The sequence below is a fragment of the Dromaius novaehollandiae genome, chromosome 1 (assembly GCF_036370855.1).
Source record: "Dromaius novaehollandiae isolate bDroNov1 chromosome 1, bDroNov1.hap1, whole genome shotgun sequence".
Classification (NCBI taxonomy): domain Eukaryota; kingdom Metazoa; phylum Chordata; class Aves; order Casuariiformes; family Dromaiidae; genus Dromaius; species Dromaius novaehollandiae.
In genome coordinates this window covers 185,565,232-185,583,686 of record NC_088098.1, presented here as the reverse complement: position 1 = coordinate 185,583,686, position 18,455 = coordinate 185,565,232, and the positions used below count along the sequence as shown (strand labels likewise).

Here is an 18,455-nt window from a genome sequence, read left to right as displayed (position 1 = left end):
AGCTCCAGATTAATAGAAAAGGGATCTTGGTACTATTTTAGAGTATAAAAAATGCATAATGTGGGGCTACAGTGGAAAACAGACAAAATTTGTATCCATGAGGAATGTGAGAGCATAATTTGGAAAATATTATTAAGCCCAGATATCTGTGAGTTGTTTTGACTTGGACTCCTGAGTGCCACAATAGTCATTTCCACTTACAAGATGATACTGCAGAATAAGAGAAGAACAGCAAGAACAGGTAAGAATATAGAGAAAGTTTACAAAAATGATTTACCTTGAAAAATAGGCAAAGAAAAAGGAGTATATATACATACTCTCCTTTTTATGTATTTCTGTATTATATATAAGAACATATAAAATAAAAAACAGACAGCTTACTGGCTTTTGCTGTCTTTGTCTTGTAATGCTAAGAGGGGGATACTTAAAGTCCTATACATTAAGAGCTATCAAAGGAAATATTTTTCCACACAATATATAATCAGACTGCAATATGGTCTATAGCATTACCAAAACCAAGAAATCAGCAAAAAAATTTATGACATTACACATTTTTGCAAGCATATCCAGAATCATAGTAATCAATGTTATTGGCTGGAATATAAAGTCTCATTTCCAGCCAATTTCTAATTACTAAGAATTGCAGTAGGCTTTCCAGGACATCAGATCTGCAGTTTCCTGAGCCTTCCGCTCAAGATGACCACTCTCAGCAGCTGCATGTTTGACAGGAAGGATGAGATTCAGTACCTGATTCAGGAAGCTAAATGTAGGGGTCTACATTTTAGGTGGCCTGGAGGACACAGCTCCTGCTACAATTAAGGGGCATCTAGTCAATAATCAATGGAGCCCACAGTGACACTGAGCTGAATAAATGTGTGAATCTACTTTAAAGAGCTATTAATCTTATCCTCAATAACTACATTTAGGCATCTGTAAATCCATCACTGAATCCCACCCTGAAGTTAGGGCCAGCTGAGTCCCCACTTTAAGTATCTTCTAGTATGTTTATTCTCACATTGCTAGAGGGCAGCTTCCCCAACCGCCATGAAATTATTTCCTCTGTTAATCTCAGAAGCAGCTAGATAAGCAAATTAATCTATTCAGGATTTTCACTTTTCTTGAGAATGTATATTTAGTAAGAAATTGAGTGTGCAGGGCTTTGTGTGCAAATCTAAAATGGACAAGAACTTGGCCTTACCAAAATCAAATGTTGAAAGATAGCTATACAAAGTAAAACCTCAAAACCAGTGTCTCTACCCTGAAATTATTATCCTTCCATCATATCTGTCACAGAAGAGCATAACAATTAAAATGTTTCAGACATCAGTTTGGACGGACTAAATATAAGCGTTGCCACATGATGCCTGTGTATTTTACGTGAAACTAAGCCAGGACAGATTTATAATAACCAACAGCATTTTGTGTAAAATACATGTAAAATACATTTTATGTAAAATACATGTGTATCAACAACTGAAAAGCAACATGGCTAACATTTACAGCTTTTTTTCCTTTCCCCATGTGTATCAAAAGGTTTTTTTTGTCATGGAAAGAAAAACAGAGGTACATACCTAACACAAAAGCCACCCCATCAAAAAGAAATCACAGTTCATAGTGACCTTTGCTGTCCTGTAGAGCCCCATTAATTTGAATATGCCTATACAAAAGTCATTTTATTATGTAAAATTCCTATTCCTTATACAAGGAATGGGGGGCGGGGGGGGGGGGAGTTCAGGAGTACTCAAAAACGAGAGGTCAGCCCCAATCCATGCCACTGAACTGTGGGTACCTGGGGAGCAAGAGTCACGTGATGTGGCTAATGGAGAGGGTGATACAGAGCTTGGCTGGGCTCAATTGCCCTATTGATCTGCTCTCTTCCCGCACTCTTAGGAAACCGGTACCCAACAAGCAAGAGGGAAACAGAAATATAAAATGCCTATAATCTACTATAAGCCTTTCTAGCACAAGCCTGTTCATGGGGAACTGTTTGCTAGCAGAGACTTGATTGTCCATTGAAAAGTAATGATGATATCAGCAACAAACTACAAATTGAAACAGATGAGCTCTTACAACTCTAGCAGCTTCTTATTTTAATTAGCAAATATTTATTTATTTCAACTTCCCCCTTAACCTCAATTTGCTTGTAGTAAGAAAGGAAAAGTAATTCCAAGCAATAGCACTGATATTTAGTTACATAAAATATTCTACAAGCATGCACATTACAAATAAACTCAATCTTAAATCGGTGTGTTAGGATTAATTTTAGGACTTGAGTTTTATCCAAAGAAAGAGCATGGAAAATCTTGACACACACAACTCTGTCTCCAAACAGACAAACTAGAAAGGGCAAAAGAAGGCAAAAGAGTACTTTCACAACAAGTTTGGGGGTTGAAAGATTGCAGACAGGAATGAAGGGGGTTGGACTTTTTTTTTTTTTTAAAAATGACCAGGGCATTTGTAAAAAAACAAACTTAAATTTTAAGGAAAATTATGAAAAGTATATTTTTCTTGAAATATGGTTGTTTGGGCTCTATTCCATGTACATAAGTTTGTGTTAACAATATTCTCTACTGGGACAAGAAATCCAGAGAAATACAGTAACTAAAGAAAGAAAACATTCAGGATTTATTTTTCACTTTTTCAAACAAACGCAAAGCTAGCAGAGCACTTAGAAAGAGAAAACAGTATTCTAAGAAAGACTGGATTATCTTTTTACTAGCTGGAAAAAAGAAAGAACTGTTTCTTTTTATGTGTAAGGAATATTGCTAGAAAGCTATCCCACCCCTCTCGAAACCAGTGCAGGCAAGGCCAGAGGTGTCTTACTCCACTGAGTTGCATTGCCTGGAGATGGGGTTAGGGAAACACGAAGGAAGAAGCCAAAAGATTAAAAGAGATCACAACTATTACCATATTTCAGAGTCAAATCAGATGACACTTCAATCCAGGAGAACTATAAATCCAAATAATTTTTCAACATGAATTTTAACACTCCTCAGTGAAAACACTATCTGCTCTAAAATAGCTGGGACATGAAAATAAATAGCATCACCATAGCTTTTAAAGCTCTGGCCCCAAGATTTCTTTATCACTACTTTCTTCCCCGGAAATCTCGATGCTAATTAAAAAAACCTGTCTTTGGTGAAGAATGAGATACTGAGTGGGCCTAAATGATCTTAAAGGATATCAAAACACCAAATATTGTAAGAAACAAGAAAAGAAGAAAAAAACCCAAAGATACACCACCTTTATTCTCCACACAAGATTTTACATATAAACAGGAACGACTTATTTCATGATTTGAAGATCGGTAACATCATACCCAGAGTTTTATTAATTTTCTTTATTTTCACAGTAGAGACAACAGAGAAGGAGATTTAGGTCTTCAGGGGATGCTGAGTCTTATATCCCTTCCTGAATAATAAGCAACAATCATGACTCTACTGGAATCCTCAACTAATAGCCTCTGTATGCCTCATTATTCCTCAGCTATCCTGACGCGTGAATGGCAGCTTCACTTCTGGACAAGAGAAAGACCAAAGTGGAGTTTCTAAGCACTAGAAAGTAACTCTTCAAATGGCAAGCTAGTGGGTCAAATTAGCCTTTTTCAGTTCATATTTAGTCAGTAAAGAAACTTGTATTTGCATAGCATGTGAGCCCATCTATGCTAACAGGAACACATCGTTCCAGCGCTCCGAATACTCCAGTAGCTGCCCGAGAAACACCAGAATAAGGAAGTCCTGAAGCCATAACTTACAGCCTTTGAGGCTTGCATCAGGACTGCCTCTGAGATAAACAGCAACACTGACAACACAGATCACCTGTGATAATTAAAATCTTCAGGAAAACAGAATATCGACATTTTAAAAGAGAATAATAGCATCTGCAGATAAAGAAAAGTAATACCATTGCAGTTAGTGGAAGAACTTGTGACCATCAAGAGGGCAAGTTTACCCACAGTCTTCCTCATGGCTAGTTCTTGTTCATAAAATTTACTTTCCCAGAGGTTAAAAATGAGCATAGGAACAGTGTCAGATGTTATCATAGTTCCAATAATGCAGTTAAACAATAAATGTCAAGAACTGTGTGTAAAACACGGTTGCAAACTTTATATAAACATGGATGTTATGAGCACCCTTGTCTCTCATACCATTGTCACAATCAAGGTACAACCGTGAAGACAGTTTTTCATATGACTTATATTAAAAATATAGGGACATGGTTAGCAATAAAAAAAATGCTAAATTCTGCTTAAAAAAAAAGTGAGGTAACTGAGACAAAATTATCAACAATCGATGAGATACTGTCATGTTATAAGTAATGCCATTTCCAAATAAAGGGCATTTTATTTTATCTTCAAATGAAGGAAAATGAGCAGCTATTCAGAGGATTCTTGATTTTCTTACTAACAGTCTATCTACAGGTTTCAAGACCAGCATTATAATTTTTCCATACCGTGAAGCTGTTGTTGACATTTTTTGTGCTTGATTCAGCTACACTGGCATCTGACAGGTCAACTTCGTCAAATATTAGAGACTGTGAATGGAAAAGAACACAAAAACATCAAATACTGTCTGAGTCCCCTTTCAAGTAAGCTTTATATTCGCTGCTTTCATTTCCTCATGTCCATTCCAATTGGAAAATAAAAATAGAAATAAAAATTGGGAAAAAAAAAAGACAAGACTGCTGAAGTGATAAAACTTCCTATTTCACCTCTAAACACAGTTCTGTTCTTAATCTAACCAGCTGAAGAGAGTAAAAATCCTAAATGGCTCCAAAAAAATTGTGTTAAATTTAAATTGAAGATTTTGTCTTTTTTACCCATAGATTCAGTTGTAATGTAATAACCATAAATACATCAAAGGAGAGAGATCCACACTAATAAAATACAAATGAACTAACCAGTTTCAGGCTGGAATTCTAAATTTATGAATTCGAATCTATAATATGGTGCTATAATAGGAGGAAATGGAGCTCAAGGGACTAAAGATATCCCTTCCACTCCTTTGTTTGCTGCTCCAGTCTGAGAAATAGATGTCATCTCTAGACACCCCAGGCTGTGGCAAAGGATTAGATAGTCTCTGTTAAACTCATGCTGGCTCATAAAAGCAAAGAGAAGACCAACAAAAATGCCCTGCTCTTTTGGTGCTTCAGCGGAGTAATAGCTTTATTAAGGAAGAGCAGCCTACAGATGATAACGTGGTCTTGAAGCACCTCACCTGCAGCTCCCAAGGGTTGCTGGGACAGACAGACACCACAGCATAAAGAAAAGCAGTGCTCTGAGCCAGGCCAGCAAGCCAAAATGCTCTCAGTTCAGATCTTGAGGGGGAGGGAGGAAATGCCTTTCAGGATGACAGAAATATTACCCTCTTCCCACCCCCAATTTTCCCAGTGAAAATTTCAATTGATGAGAAACAGCTTTTTCCCTTAAAAATCAATTTTGGCAGAAAAGCTTCCCATCTTGATTTCGTGTAACCTTTTACATCCATTTAAGGGCAACACGGGCATCAGGCTAGAAGAGTTTTAATGGAATTTGGTCAGAAGAATAATCTGTGAACAACATCCCATCATTACTTTCTTTGGAATCTAAGATTTGTCTGACAGAGCCCACACCCCTATAATAACACTCAGATCTATGTATTATTTTTCTAAGCAGTCTAAAACAGTTAAAATAACCTTTTTTTAAAAAAAAGGAGGGGGGAATCACCATCCTTCCTTGGTTAAAGGTAATTTAGCATACCACATCTTACATACACTATTTTTTTTTTTAATCAGGCAATCACCAACATATCATTAAATTATTATTACAATTACAAACCTAAGGAAAATCACATTTACCAGTATATGGCATTAGTTGGTAGTATCACAGAATTACCTTTGAATCCTTAGCATAGTAAAGGGTACGACCTCGAAGTTTGAAATAACGCTTTTTCCACCTCTGAAAAGAACTGGTTTGCTTCAGTAGTAATCCTTCTTTTATGCTTGTCTGAAAAATATATCAAAATACAGTAGACAAGGTAAATAGATATCTAACTAGATAAGTATATAGATGAAAGTTAAGTTTTTAAATATATGTTACACCTCATATAATTGTCAATTTTAATTTGTATCTATTCATATTAAATTCAGGCTAATCCTCTGGACAATCAGACTATGCATAGCTATTCTTAAAACAATGACAATGCTGGCAAAACGCTAATTTTACACATGCAATGAAAAGGCAGTGGAGAGGCATATAATTATTGCAGCGATTAACACAAAATAATTCAATTGTTTGGACAGCTGCAAAACTGCAAATGTTAACGTGAGCAACAACTGAGGGTGGCACAATTCAGAAAAAAAAATGCTAATAACAATCCCCGCATGGCTATTTGCAGTTCCAGAATCTGATTATGTTGAGCAGAAATACAATTTCCCCATAGGCCCAATTCAACAAGGTACTTAAACTTGTGTCTGATTCAAGGACATGAATTATGCCTCTGAAGTAGACAGCATGATCCAATATGCTAAAAGTTATGCATGACTTTAAGTACCTTGCCGAACTGAGGCCTTAAGCATGAAATCAGCTTACAAATAGGCATATTCATTTTATGGAAAGTGTGGGAACAATAACAGCCAAGGGCCTTCTTGCTAGGCAAATATTTTTAGTCAAAAACAGATTCACCATGCTGATCCCAACTACTCCACTCCAAACCAAATTCCACCTACACAGAGCCAATTTTCTGAAATTAACAAAATACAAATTAGTGTATTTTAAATGCGTCTGCTGCTTTTGACGGCATGTGTGGGATTCATCACACAACCGATTACATAAATTCTCCATTTAATCAGACGAAGTGACACGACATAGCATTTTAATCGCACGTCTGGAAAACCATCTTCTTCAGCTTTGAAGCACACAAAGGGTATTAGAGAAAGCAAGCACATTTGGATGTTATATTCCAAGATAGTCTCTAATGCATAATATTCCCAGTTTGTACTGTAACAATGTGATGCAAATCTTAAAATACGATTTCTAGACAACATGATACGAAGGTTATTTGCAGTTATTCTAGACTGTTCAGGGGCTTAATCAAGATCTGACTGCAAGTTCATAGACACATTCTTCTGTAATCAGATTTCAAATTCTCCTTAACTTTAAGTAACGAAAATATAGAAAGAACAGAAAACCTTTTATCTTCCTACCATTTCCTTTAAATGAGAAACATCATTGTTGTGCATACCTAGCACTCTTCATTTAGAGATTCCTAATGTAATAAACTAACAATACGGTCCAATGATCATAAAGCAATTGAATTAATGCATTCTAGAAAGCACCCCTCTCCGATGAAACATCAGAGATGAAAGTTTGGATTTATCTGATTTTCCTTCACATTACAATGATCTCAAACAATGCATTCAGCCAGCCATCCTGAGCTAGCTAAGGGGTAGCAATTCCCAGCTGAAAGGGAGTGGAGAGCATTCTTAACGCACACAATTTTATGACTGCCTGCAATTTTCTGACCAGACCTTAAGATAAGCTATTTTTACATGGTATAAATAGATTTAATCAGTTAGCAATTCAGGCCATTGTAAATACAAGCGCATATTCAAAGCTGTTTGTTGTAGCCATGCAGCACTACTCCTTCATATGGCTCTTTGAGATTGCCAACACTCATCGTACAGGACTTGGGTGTTAGGGTTCAAAAGAAGAACATAGAAATTCAGTTCCAAAGGAAATAGTACACTGAATACACAGTGGGCACTTACTGAAAAAAAATCCTAAATGGAAGGAAATCCATGTTCAGTACTGCACACTGCACATACTAAGCAAACTCTGAACTTGTACTGAATATTTTCAGGAATTAGAAAGTGAGGTCAAAGAATATAAATCTCCTTAAGCCTTGAACTTATCGCAGAATCACAAAATGGCTGAGGTTGGAAGAGACCTCTGGACATCATCTAGTCCAACCCCCCTGCTCAAGCAGGCTCACCTAAAGCACGTTGCACAGGATCCTGTCCAGATGGCTTTTGAATATCTCCAGAGAAGGAGACTCCACAGCCTCTATGGGCAACTTCTTCCAGTGCTCAGTCACCCTCACAGTAAAGAAGTTTTTCCTCATGTTCAGACGGACCTTCCCGTGTTTCAGTTTGTGCCCGTTGCCTCTCGGCCTATCGCTGGGCACCACTGAGAAGAGTCTGGCCCCATCCTCTTGACACCCTCCCATCAGATACTTACACACATTGATAAGATCCCCCGTCAGCCTTCTCTTCTCCAGCCTAAATAGGCCCAGCTCTCTCAGCCTTTCCTCGTAAGAGAGATGCTCCAGCCCCCTAATCATCTTCGTAGCCCTCCACTGGACTCGCTGCAGTAACTCCATGTCTCTCTTGTATTGGGGAGCCCAGAACTGGACACACCACTCCAGATGTGGCCTCACCAGGGCTGACTAGAGGGGGAGGAGGATCACCTTCCTCAACCTGCTGCCAACACCCTTCCTAAGGCACCCCAGGATACCGTTGGCCTTCTTGACCACAAGGACACATTGCTGGCTCATGGTCGACTTGTTGTCCACCAGGACTCCCAGGTCCTTCTCCGCAGAGCTGCTTTCCAGCAAGCCAACCCCAAACCTGTACTGGTGCCTGGGGTTATTCCTCCCAAGGTGCAGGACCCTGCACTTGCCTTTGTTGAACTTCAGGAGGTTCCTTTCCGCCCAGCTCTCCAGCCTGTCCAGGTCTCTCTGAAAGGCAACACAGCTCTCTGGTGGATCAGCCACTCCTCCCAGTTTTGTATCATGAGCAAAATTGCTGAGGGTGCACTCTGTCTCTTCATCCGGGTCACTGAGGACTAAGTTGAACAAGATGGGACCCAGTACTGACTGCTGGGGGACACCGCTGGCTACAGGCCTCCACCTAGACTCTGCGCCACTGGTCACAACCCTCTGAGCTCTGCCATTCAGCCAGCTCTCAGTCCACCTCACTGGCCACTCCTCTAACCCACACGTCCTGAGCTTACCTATGAGGATGTTATGGGAGACGGTGCCAAAAGCTTTGCTGAAGTCAAGGCAGACAACATCCACTGCTCTCCCCTCAACTACCCAGCCAGTCATTCCATCACAGAAGGCTATCAGATTGGTTAAGCATGATTTCCCTTGGTGAATCCATGCTGACTACTCGTGATCGCCTTCTTTTCCTCCACATGCTTAGAGAAGACATCCAGGATGAGCTGTTCCGTCACCTTTCCAGGGATGGAGGTAAGGCTGACTAGCTTGTAGTTTCCTGGGTCCTCTTTCTTGCCCTTTTTGAAGATTGGAGGGTCACTGTCTTTCTTCCAGTCCTCAGGCACCTCTCCTGTTCTCCATGACCTTTCAAAGATGATGGAGAGGGGCCTAGCAATAACATCTGCCAGCTCCCTCAGCACTCGTGGGTGTATTGAGGCCCATGGATTTGGGAGTGTCAAGTTTGCCTAAATGATCTCTAACCTGATCCTCCTCAACCAAAGGAAAGTCTTCCTTCCTCCAGACTTTCTCTCTTGTCTCCAGGGTCTGTGACTCTTGAGGGCTGGCCTTAGCAGTAAAGACTGAAACAAAGAAGGCATTCAGTAACTCTGCCTTCTCTGTATCCTTTGTCACCAGGGCATCCACTTTTTATTGCTCACTAAAGATAAAAATTAACTCTTTCATGTTATTTTTATGCCTATATAAGCCATTTTTCCCTATTGCACCCATTAAAACACCAGTATCCCTAAGATCAAACTAAATACTTCAAAATCAGCCCCTCAAAATTAACTCCATGAGTTACCATACTTAACTACCATGAGTTACCATGAATAACCATACTATGGTTATTTACTCTACAGAATGTATTTGTGAATTAAAACAGTAGAAAAACACTGGACTGGTCAATGTTCCCCCAAGAAATACAAGCACTTCATGAAACACATGTCCCAAGTTCACCTTTTACCACCATTAGGTATTGGGGACTGAGGTTTAAGCATCAAGCACAGCCAATTCCATGGCTGCAGAAACCACACCCAAGCATAAGGTTTGGACTCCGTATCTTTAATTAACTTCATTTATCCTCTAAAATGTGCAAGAAACTTCAAACTACCAACTGAGTCATTAGCTAATCTACTAATAATGCTTTCCTGAATCCACACACAAGTCACAGTATTTACAGTAATTTAAGGTCAGAGAGGACCTCTCTCATTATTGAATTTGGGTCCCTATTATTATATACAGCCAGATCATGTTAAGTTTTTCAAATACATTGATCTGGCTGCAGCTGTACCTTCAGAAAGCATTAAGTACCTTTTCTCTCACAACTGCAATTAAGATGCTGCTCCAAGATCTCACTCTTCTGATTATGAGAAATCTTCTAATTAATCTCAGCTGGACATTAAATGTGAAGCATAAGCAACATCATTGCCAATTATATTATCTACTTTCCTGCTGTAAATTAGGAGAAACTTAATGTGCAAATCCCACAATCCCATGCTACTTCACACATTTACAGAATCACCTCTCCTCTGCTTGGCAAAACCTCCCACTTCCCCCTGCAACAACCTGTATAATCCAGTAATACAGCATCACTCCAGAAGTATGCAGCTATAATAAAAGCAAAATTTTTAGGCATACAGCAAAAACACACAATTACCACAGCAACTACTACAACAATAAAGAAAGTTTTAATTAACAATAAGCTTGACTGTGTTTTCAACTCAGAATAAAATTAATCACTAGCAATTTTACTACTTTAGCCATAAACAACTAGGAAAATGATTCACATCATCACAATCATAGCATCACTATGCTTCACAGTGGTATATTTTCCTAACCAAATCTCTTCCAAAAAATAGATGCATTTCATAAAGTAGGTATAAGTTAGTGTTCAATTTTCCAAGAACATTTAATGCAACTCTGCATCAAAATAATCTGAATGATAAAAATAAGTGGGATATGTGCGTATTTTGATCACTAAAAAATTAGAGGCATCTTCTTTTATACAGATGGATTTTTAAATATAGACAATTTTTAAAATATACAGTTTATCACTCCTGAAATTTCAAAACTAACAGTCTGTTTTGAAGAGGATCACATTATATTACTTCTGATTCACTCATTTTGTAAAGTCCCACATCTGCCCAAAAGTCAAATTTTGTACTTCTGTTGCTGTGAGAAAGGCCGAAAGAAAGGAGAAAAGATGCTGAACTTGGAAAATAAAGTAGTAAAAGTGACTACAGACAAATTATTGGCAACTGCAAAGCACAATACTGAATGATTAGAGATAAAAATAACTCTCCCCTCTACTTATTTTCAAACATATAACTCGACGTGCTGCTTAAAATGTGTCAATACCAGGAAGTTTCTGAGAACAAAGAGAATGAACACAAGAAGAGGAAAGGCCATAGAAAAAGCACAAGTCAAATGTACACAGGAAATGAAGGGGGTAAAGAACAATTTTAAGAGCACCTTACAACAGACACTTAAGCTGAGAGTAATTCTTTAAATACTTTGAAAGATGAGAGTATTTCATCATTTCAGCCACAGCCAGAAAAGCCAACAAAATGTTGGGCATAATTGAGCACTTAAAAAAATAAATAAATAAAAAAAGAAAAAGGGCAGGGAGTATAGAGACCATAGAGCTGTTATTCACCAACAAATTCAAGGACAACACCTCGATGTATGGTCCCTTTCATATGCCATGGGGAAGTACTAGGGGACTGGACTACTTACTGGCCAAACTCATGTGCTGTTCCTTAACCGCCTTTCCCACTGTGCTGTTAAATAGCAAATACTGTCTGACCCAGCAGGACATTTATGATGTTGGATTTTTCCCCCCAATTTGACAGTATGCATTTTATTTTAAAGTCTGATATTTGAGGTTGCAAATGTATTTAGGCCCTAATTTACCGTAGTAATTAATACTTGGGCTGTTGATAGACCAGGCCACCAAAAAAAGAGAGAGATCCTATTGATATGACTTTCCAAAGGTGACTACGGAGATAAAACAAACCTTGACTGTTTTAATACTGTGGAGAGTTTTGTTCATTTGCACCGTTCGCACAGGCATGGTGAAACGCAGACAGACTCCTCGTTACGTTACTAGGTAAAGTCTCGCAGCTCTTATTAACTCGGAGCCCCTTAAAATACTCAAAGTGTTCACTAGATTGAAAATGACATTGATTATTAAAAAACGTGACAATCAAACTCTCAAATTTTGATTAAAATTATGACCTGGGAATTCCAGGCTCATGGTTTGCTTGACAATCACAGCATAGCAGCCTCCGTTACTGCCACTTATGCTGACAGGTATTTCATTAATCATGTCAAAATAAAAATAGATTTTATCTACAGAGAATAAAAGCTTCATCAGCTGCTCAGCACAAGGTTACATTTCTATTGAGCATTTTTAATGATAGTGAAGAAAGCCTGACATTTGAAAACCAAACCAAAAACTATGTAATACCTATGAATTTATACAGCTAAAAAGGTTCATAATTAAAAAAAAATACTGAAAACCCATATAATCAAATTGGCTATAAAACTGCTTCAATTTTAAGACAATCTTAATATGTACTAACAAAAACTGATCACTCCACGTAACCTATTCAGCAGTTTCACGGGCTGCCTAGAGTATCACGCTTGCCTGAACCGAGTTGCCACAGACTGCACTGCTAATGCGTCCTCTGGGTTACAACCAAGTACCATTAGTGACAGAGACATCATGAGAAGCAGTAAAAAGCGCCTAGCTAGCTTTGAGAGTACAGCTTTCCAAAATCTCAGAATGAAAACCAGCCTCTTCCCCCTCCGCCATAGTATTAACCTATGACTAAGCATCACAATTTTGTGTAATGACAAAACAATATATTCGTCCAAAGTTATCCTTATATCCTGTATTTTTGGGGTCCCTTATGTGGATGGAGCCTAGTCTAAATGAAACTGTAATGGAAATAAATGCAATTAAACAGCTTACGTAGTGCACTTATTCCTCAACCTTGATCTTCCGCCATGTTCCCTTCCAGCCTACTTTGAGGAAATAGATTTTGCATTACTGTTGAACTAAAAAAGAAATCTGACTTTCAGATTCCTATACTTACAATGTGTGGTAGAGCAGTAAAACATTAAGCAAATATGAAATTGCAGAGCAATTTCCATAATAAAAATATATTGATAGCAAAATGATATTCAGTTAGAAGACATGTAAAAATAGAAGTTATACCAAAAATTAACAGGATATTACCATATTAGGATGCAGCACTACACTGTAAATTTAAAAAAAAAAACTATTTTAATTATAAACTTAATGCTAGATTGAGAGTCAGAAAACCAGCTTTATCCGCAGTTCAAGCATTTAAACTTTCAATTTCCATCCATGTACAAAATGTTGATTTCAGTCTGCGTTCTCATTAATCAGTGGAAGGAGAACCAGATGTAAAATACTGAAAAGGATAGACACTATAGGACTGACTAAGTGCCAAAGACCTATGGGTTTGGGTGTTATTTCACAATTGAGCTAACTTCAGTCAGAGTAACCTTTTGCAGCTACTGTTTGGAGCTAACATAGCTGTTCATTTTAAATTACACATGCTCTGAGCAGGAAGATTTAAAAAACTAAATCTAACTTTTTGAGACAGAAGAAGGTAAACGGCATGTATCTTGGAAAAACATGGAAAAAATACATAATATAATAAACAGTCAAATCATTCTGCTGGCAAGACTTTTATTCTGTACCAGAATTATTTAGATCTTAGTGTGGACTTGGAATGATACTCAACACATTTGCTATTTTATAAAGCATATGTAGTGTAGATCCAAAATAAACCATTAGAAACAAGATGCCTCCCACAATCGAATGCAAAAGAATCCCATTACATTTCCACAGAGAAAAGCAAACTGTTTCTGTACTTCTATCTACTGTTATTATGCAAATAATATTTGATCAATTACTTGAGGAAATTACAAAAGCAGCATGGAACAAAAATATATTAAGCGCTGCTGCAAACTTTAAGCAATCCTTCCTTTAAAATAAATTCTAAATTATACTTGTCATAACAAACCTTCTCTGTTTTACTTATTGCAGTTTTAATTTTTTCCCCTCTGAGAATGCTTAAATAAACTCCACCAATGATGTCAGGATTCCTAGGAGCTACACTTGCTAGAAAATAGCCTACGCAGAACAGCTTAAAGCTCATCAATCCCCAGGGAAACCTGGAGCACAACCAATTTCCTTCTTGTAGGCATTTTGCACACCCATACCTGACCTTTGGCAAATAAGTTAGGAAAGAGAAAAAGCATTCAGCGACAAAATTCAAACAAACTCAGGAATATCTATAAACATACAATTTCAGGAAACATCAATATTATGCAAATGTGTTTCAGAAGAGAATGTTCTTAGAATCTTTACATCTATTCACTTCTTTAAAGAGATGAAAAATGCTGCAATATCATCCCCCCATTCACTCTTAATCCTTTTCTAAATTACCAGTTACTGTTAGAAAGTGATCTGTCATTGCAGTTGATATCTTACTATGCACTCAAGTCTGTACAGGCAAATGGCCAACAATATTATAGATGCTATACAGCCCTGTGATCTGCAGATCCCTGATGTGCTTAGAATTATAACAGAGAAGTTTATTAATTTAATATGCATGAATTTTTGAAATTTTTATAGAGTGTTTCCTTTTGCTGCAGATACAGAGATTACACGTTTTAATCTAATTCAGAGGTTGCACTGCATTTCAAGTTTATATTGGCTTCACTGGATGGCACATAAAATCCTGGATGCACCTTTATCATGTTTTGAATTACATTTTCTAGTATTTTTCTGCTAACAGCCTTAGCTGAATAGTCTACTGGAATAGTTAACTCAATAAAACCTTTAATTCCATAAGAACTCATGGGCAAGAATATCTTGTTTACCTACAGACCTCTTTGGGTATGGGGAGGAAAATAGTAATAAATACCCAATTATTCAGAAAACCACCTCTATGTGAGAAGACTAGGAATCTAATTTGAGCAACTACAGTACAATTATACTGGCAAATTATGCAACAACACAAAAAGCAATGTACAGCAACAGGCAGTTAGAAGAGCTGAAATATTACACGTTGTGTTAAATCCTTTCAAAACTTCATATGCCATGGACCTTACCCCAATGCAGGGTGGGAAGGGGCAAATCAGATTTTAATTTTTGTGACAAAGTATGTTTTGAAAGACTTCTTTACATTTCAAGGTGTTTTGAAGATATTAGTCAAATGGTTCTCAAATCAATGTTCTGGCAAAACACTAATGCCAATTCACAAAAAGCTCTGCAGCAGGATAAAACAGACACCTTCCAATTCTTTAAGAAAGTTATTCTGAAAGAGAACGGCAGGACAAACAACTGGTCTATCAACCATTCATCCCAGTTTAGTATCATCTGTGAACTTGCTGGGGGTGCACTCTGTCCCACCATCCAGGTCATTAATGAAGTTGTTCAACAATACTAGTCTGAGTATTGCGCCCTGGACGACACCACTAGTGACTGGCCTTCAGCCGACTGCATGCTGCTGCTCACAGCCCTTTGAACCTGGCAGTTCAGCCAGTTTTCAATCCCCCTCACTGTCCATTTATGTAGCCAGTATTCCACCAGTTTGTCTATGAGGATGTTATCGGAGACAGCATCAAAAGCTTGGCAAAAGTCAACATGAAGAACAGGCACTGCTCTCCCCTCATTCACTGAGCTAGTCACTTTGTTGTGGAAGGTTATCAGGTTGGCCAGGCAAGATTTCCCCTTCATAAATCCACTCTGACTATTCCCAGTCAACTGCTTGTCCTTCATATGTTTGGAAATGATTTCCAGGATTAGCTGCTCCATCACCTTCCCAGGGATTGAGGTGAGGCTGACTGGCCTGTAGTTCCCCCTATCCTCCTTCTTGTCCCTCTCAAAGATAGCAGTAACATCTGCTTTCTTCCAGTCCTCAGAAAACTTCCCTGCTTGCCATGACCATTCAAAGATCATCGACTGGCTTCACAACGACATCAACCAGCTCCCTCGGCACTTGCGGGTGCATCCCACTAGGGCCCACAAACTTGTCTATGTCCAGTTTGTTTAAATGTTCCCTAACGTGATCCTCCTCCACTGATCCAGCAAGTCTTCCTTGCTCCAAACTTCCTTCTGGTTTCAGCAACCTGGAATGCAGAAGGCAAATCTTAGCAATAAAGACCAAGACAAAGGCGGCACTGAGTACCTCAGGCTTCTCCATGTCCCTTGCCACCAGGTCCTCCATCCATTCTGCAGAGGTCTCCCTTTCATTTCTGATAAACCTGTGGAAGCCATTCTTGCTGCCCTTCACATCCCTCACCACATTCAACTCCGGGTGGGCTTTGGCTTTCCTAAGACCATCCCTGCAAACTTGGACAGCATCTCTATATTCATCCTGGGTCACCTGCCCCTGCTCCCACTGCTTGTACGCTTCCATTTTATGTCTGAGTTTTGTCAGTAGCTCCTCATCCATGTTCATCCATACAGTTATGTAGACTGCTTTTAAGATTCTGGGACCATTTCCCAGGGAATCCCACTGCGTACTTCTCATGTGAGGAATAATGATCAATAATTACCTGAAGACATCTGCTCAACAAAATATGAGGTAATTTCTTTTCTTTTTAATAAACAGAATTGATCATAGAAACAGCCAGATTCTGACTCTCAGTTAATAAACCTCATCCTCTTTCATCCTGTGTTTTTGCTAGTTCTAAAAGTGAAATTCCTTGTAGCAAAAAACGACCTCATTCTCAGTGTTTTTTCTATAAATCCTTACAATTATTACTAAGTTATCACTTACGCTATGTCTGGAACCCATATTGGCAGCAAAATCTCAGTTCCAGTTACTGTATTTTACATAATATTAGGTTATTAAATTTCATATAATTAGGTAAATATTTTATAGCTTGGTGTATTTCGCAGGAAAATAAAGAACAGGTGGTGATAAAGTACAGGATGAGTACTAAACAGATCTGAAGTTTACTTTCCAGTCAGCTACCAATTTCCTTTGTAATCTTTGGTAGGTCACTTAATCATTGCACTTTGATTCTGAACATGCAGAAAAAAGAATAGTACTTCTCCACCTCAAGAAGATGTTAATCTGATACTTTCACTCATGCAGCTACACACAAATATTACACAAGTAATATCGTCATGTACCTACTGAGCTACTATACATTTAGGATATAGACTACTACCAGAAGAGTTCTGATGAATTCCCCAAAACAGCAAAGCACTTTTAGTAACAGGACAGGGTCTAAGCTGCTTCTAGCTTTTTCTAGCACTTCTCTTGGTACAATCCTATTTTTCCCCCCCAGTCTTTAGTAGCAACCTCAGTGGAAGCAGAATTCTCATATTACAATCAAGGAGGAAATTCTCTCTTTTGAGACTATGAGATTGGAAAGCAGAAGAATAACATACATTGGATCCTCCCTTCTCCTCTGTTTATTGCCAGGAAATAAGAGCCTGTAATTACTTTTGAATTCGCATTCTCTTTGCAACCAGGCTCATTCATGTGCATGCCATTTTCTCTCATTCAGAAATCACAGTAAAGCTTCTCCCAGAATACATGCCCCTGACCGGAAAAGGGCAGACTGGTAACTCCCAAAATTTTATAGTGTGGCTCACACTCATCTATCCTCAAAGAAATACAGGTTCCTACTCCTACTCCATGTTTGAACCCTTGAACTGTAAAATCCAACATGACACCTCGCTTCAGTCCCTGGTAAAATCATGGAGTGAGTCCTCTTGAAACACATTTCTGGGCACATGAAGGAGAAGAAGGAAACAGCATAGATTTACCCAACTCCAGAACCACCTGAATGCTTTCTAAGATAACACAGCTGAATTTGTGGATGGAAGAGGTGCAGTAGATGTCACATACCTCAACTTCAGTACAGTTTTCAATGCCTTTTTTTTCTTCTTCTTCTAAACACACAAGTATCAGAAATAGAGGAACAAATTCCCCAACATATTCCTTCTCCCTCAAAAAAAAAAAAAATATTGTTGGCTGAAATCGTTCTGCTGAAAACAGGGTCAGGATAAACTGAAAATTTTAATTTTCAGCTCCTGGAAAAGTATTTAACTAGGAGGGTTTTAAATACTCAGTATTCTAATTACTAACTTAAAATCTGAGGAATATTACTGGAGTAAAGCAAAACAGTAGACGCTTAGTTACACTACACTGTAATCTTAGCATTTAAAGAAAATTAAATACTTAACATTTTATTGAGATCTTTGTAGCATTTAAGATAGCCATCTTTCACTTCTGTGAAAACTTTATTTAAAACATTATGTAGAAAACTCAGATTGCCCAGATATACTTGTATTTTGGGGCTTGTTTGCTTGTTTTCCAAGCAGAGGTTAGAATTGCCAGTTTGTAGGCTAGATATGTGTAATCCCTGACCAAAGCAGCAGCCGAGCAAGAATCACAAAGCTCTATGTACCAAACCTCTAAC

The 18,455-nt window shown here is 38.2% G+C and overlaps 1 protein-coding gene across 3 annotated transcripts in view; it reads right to left on the bottom strand.

Annotated features, from left to right (window-relative positions):
* DGKH (diacylglycerol kinase eta) overlaps window positions 1-18,455 on the bottom strand; it is a 168,982-nt gene that overhangs the window by 81,146 nt on the left and 69,381 nt on the right. For all 3 annotated transcript variants that reach the window (XM_064504820.1, XM_064504818.1, XM_064504819.1), the window contains exons 2-3: window positions 5,873-5,983; window positions 4,453-4,533 (exon numbers count right to left, since the gene is read on the bottom strand). In XM_064504820.1, coding sequence (XP_064360890.1) covers window positions 4,453-4,533; window positions 5,873-5,983 — 192 coding nt within the window. The remainder of the gene's footprint in view (window positions 1-4,452; window positions 4,534-5,872; window positions 5,984-18,455) is intronic.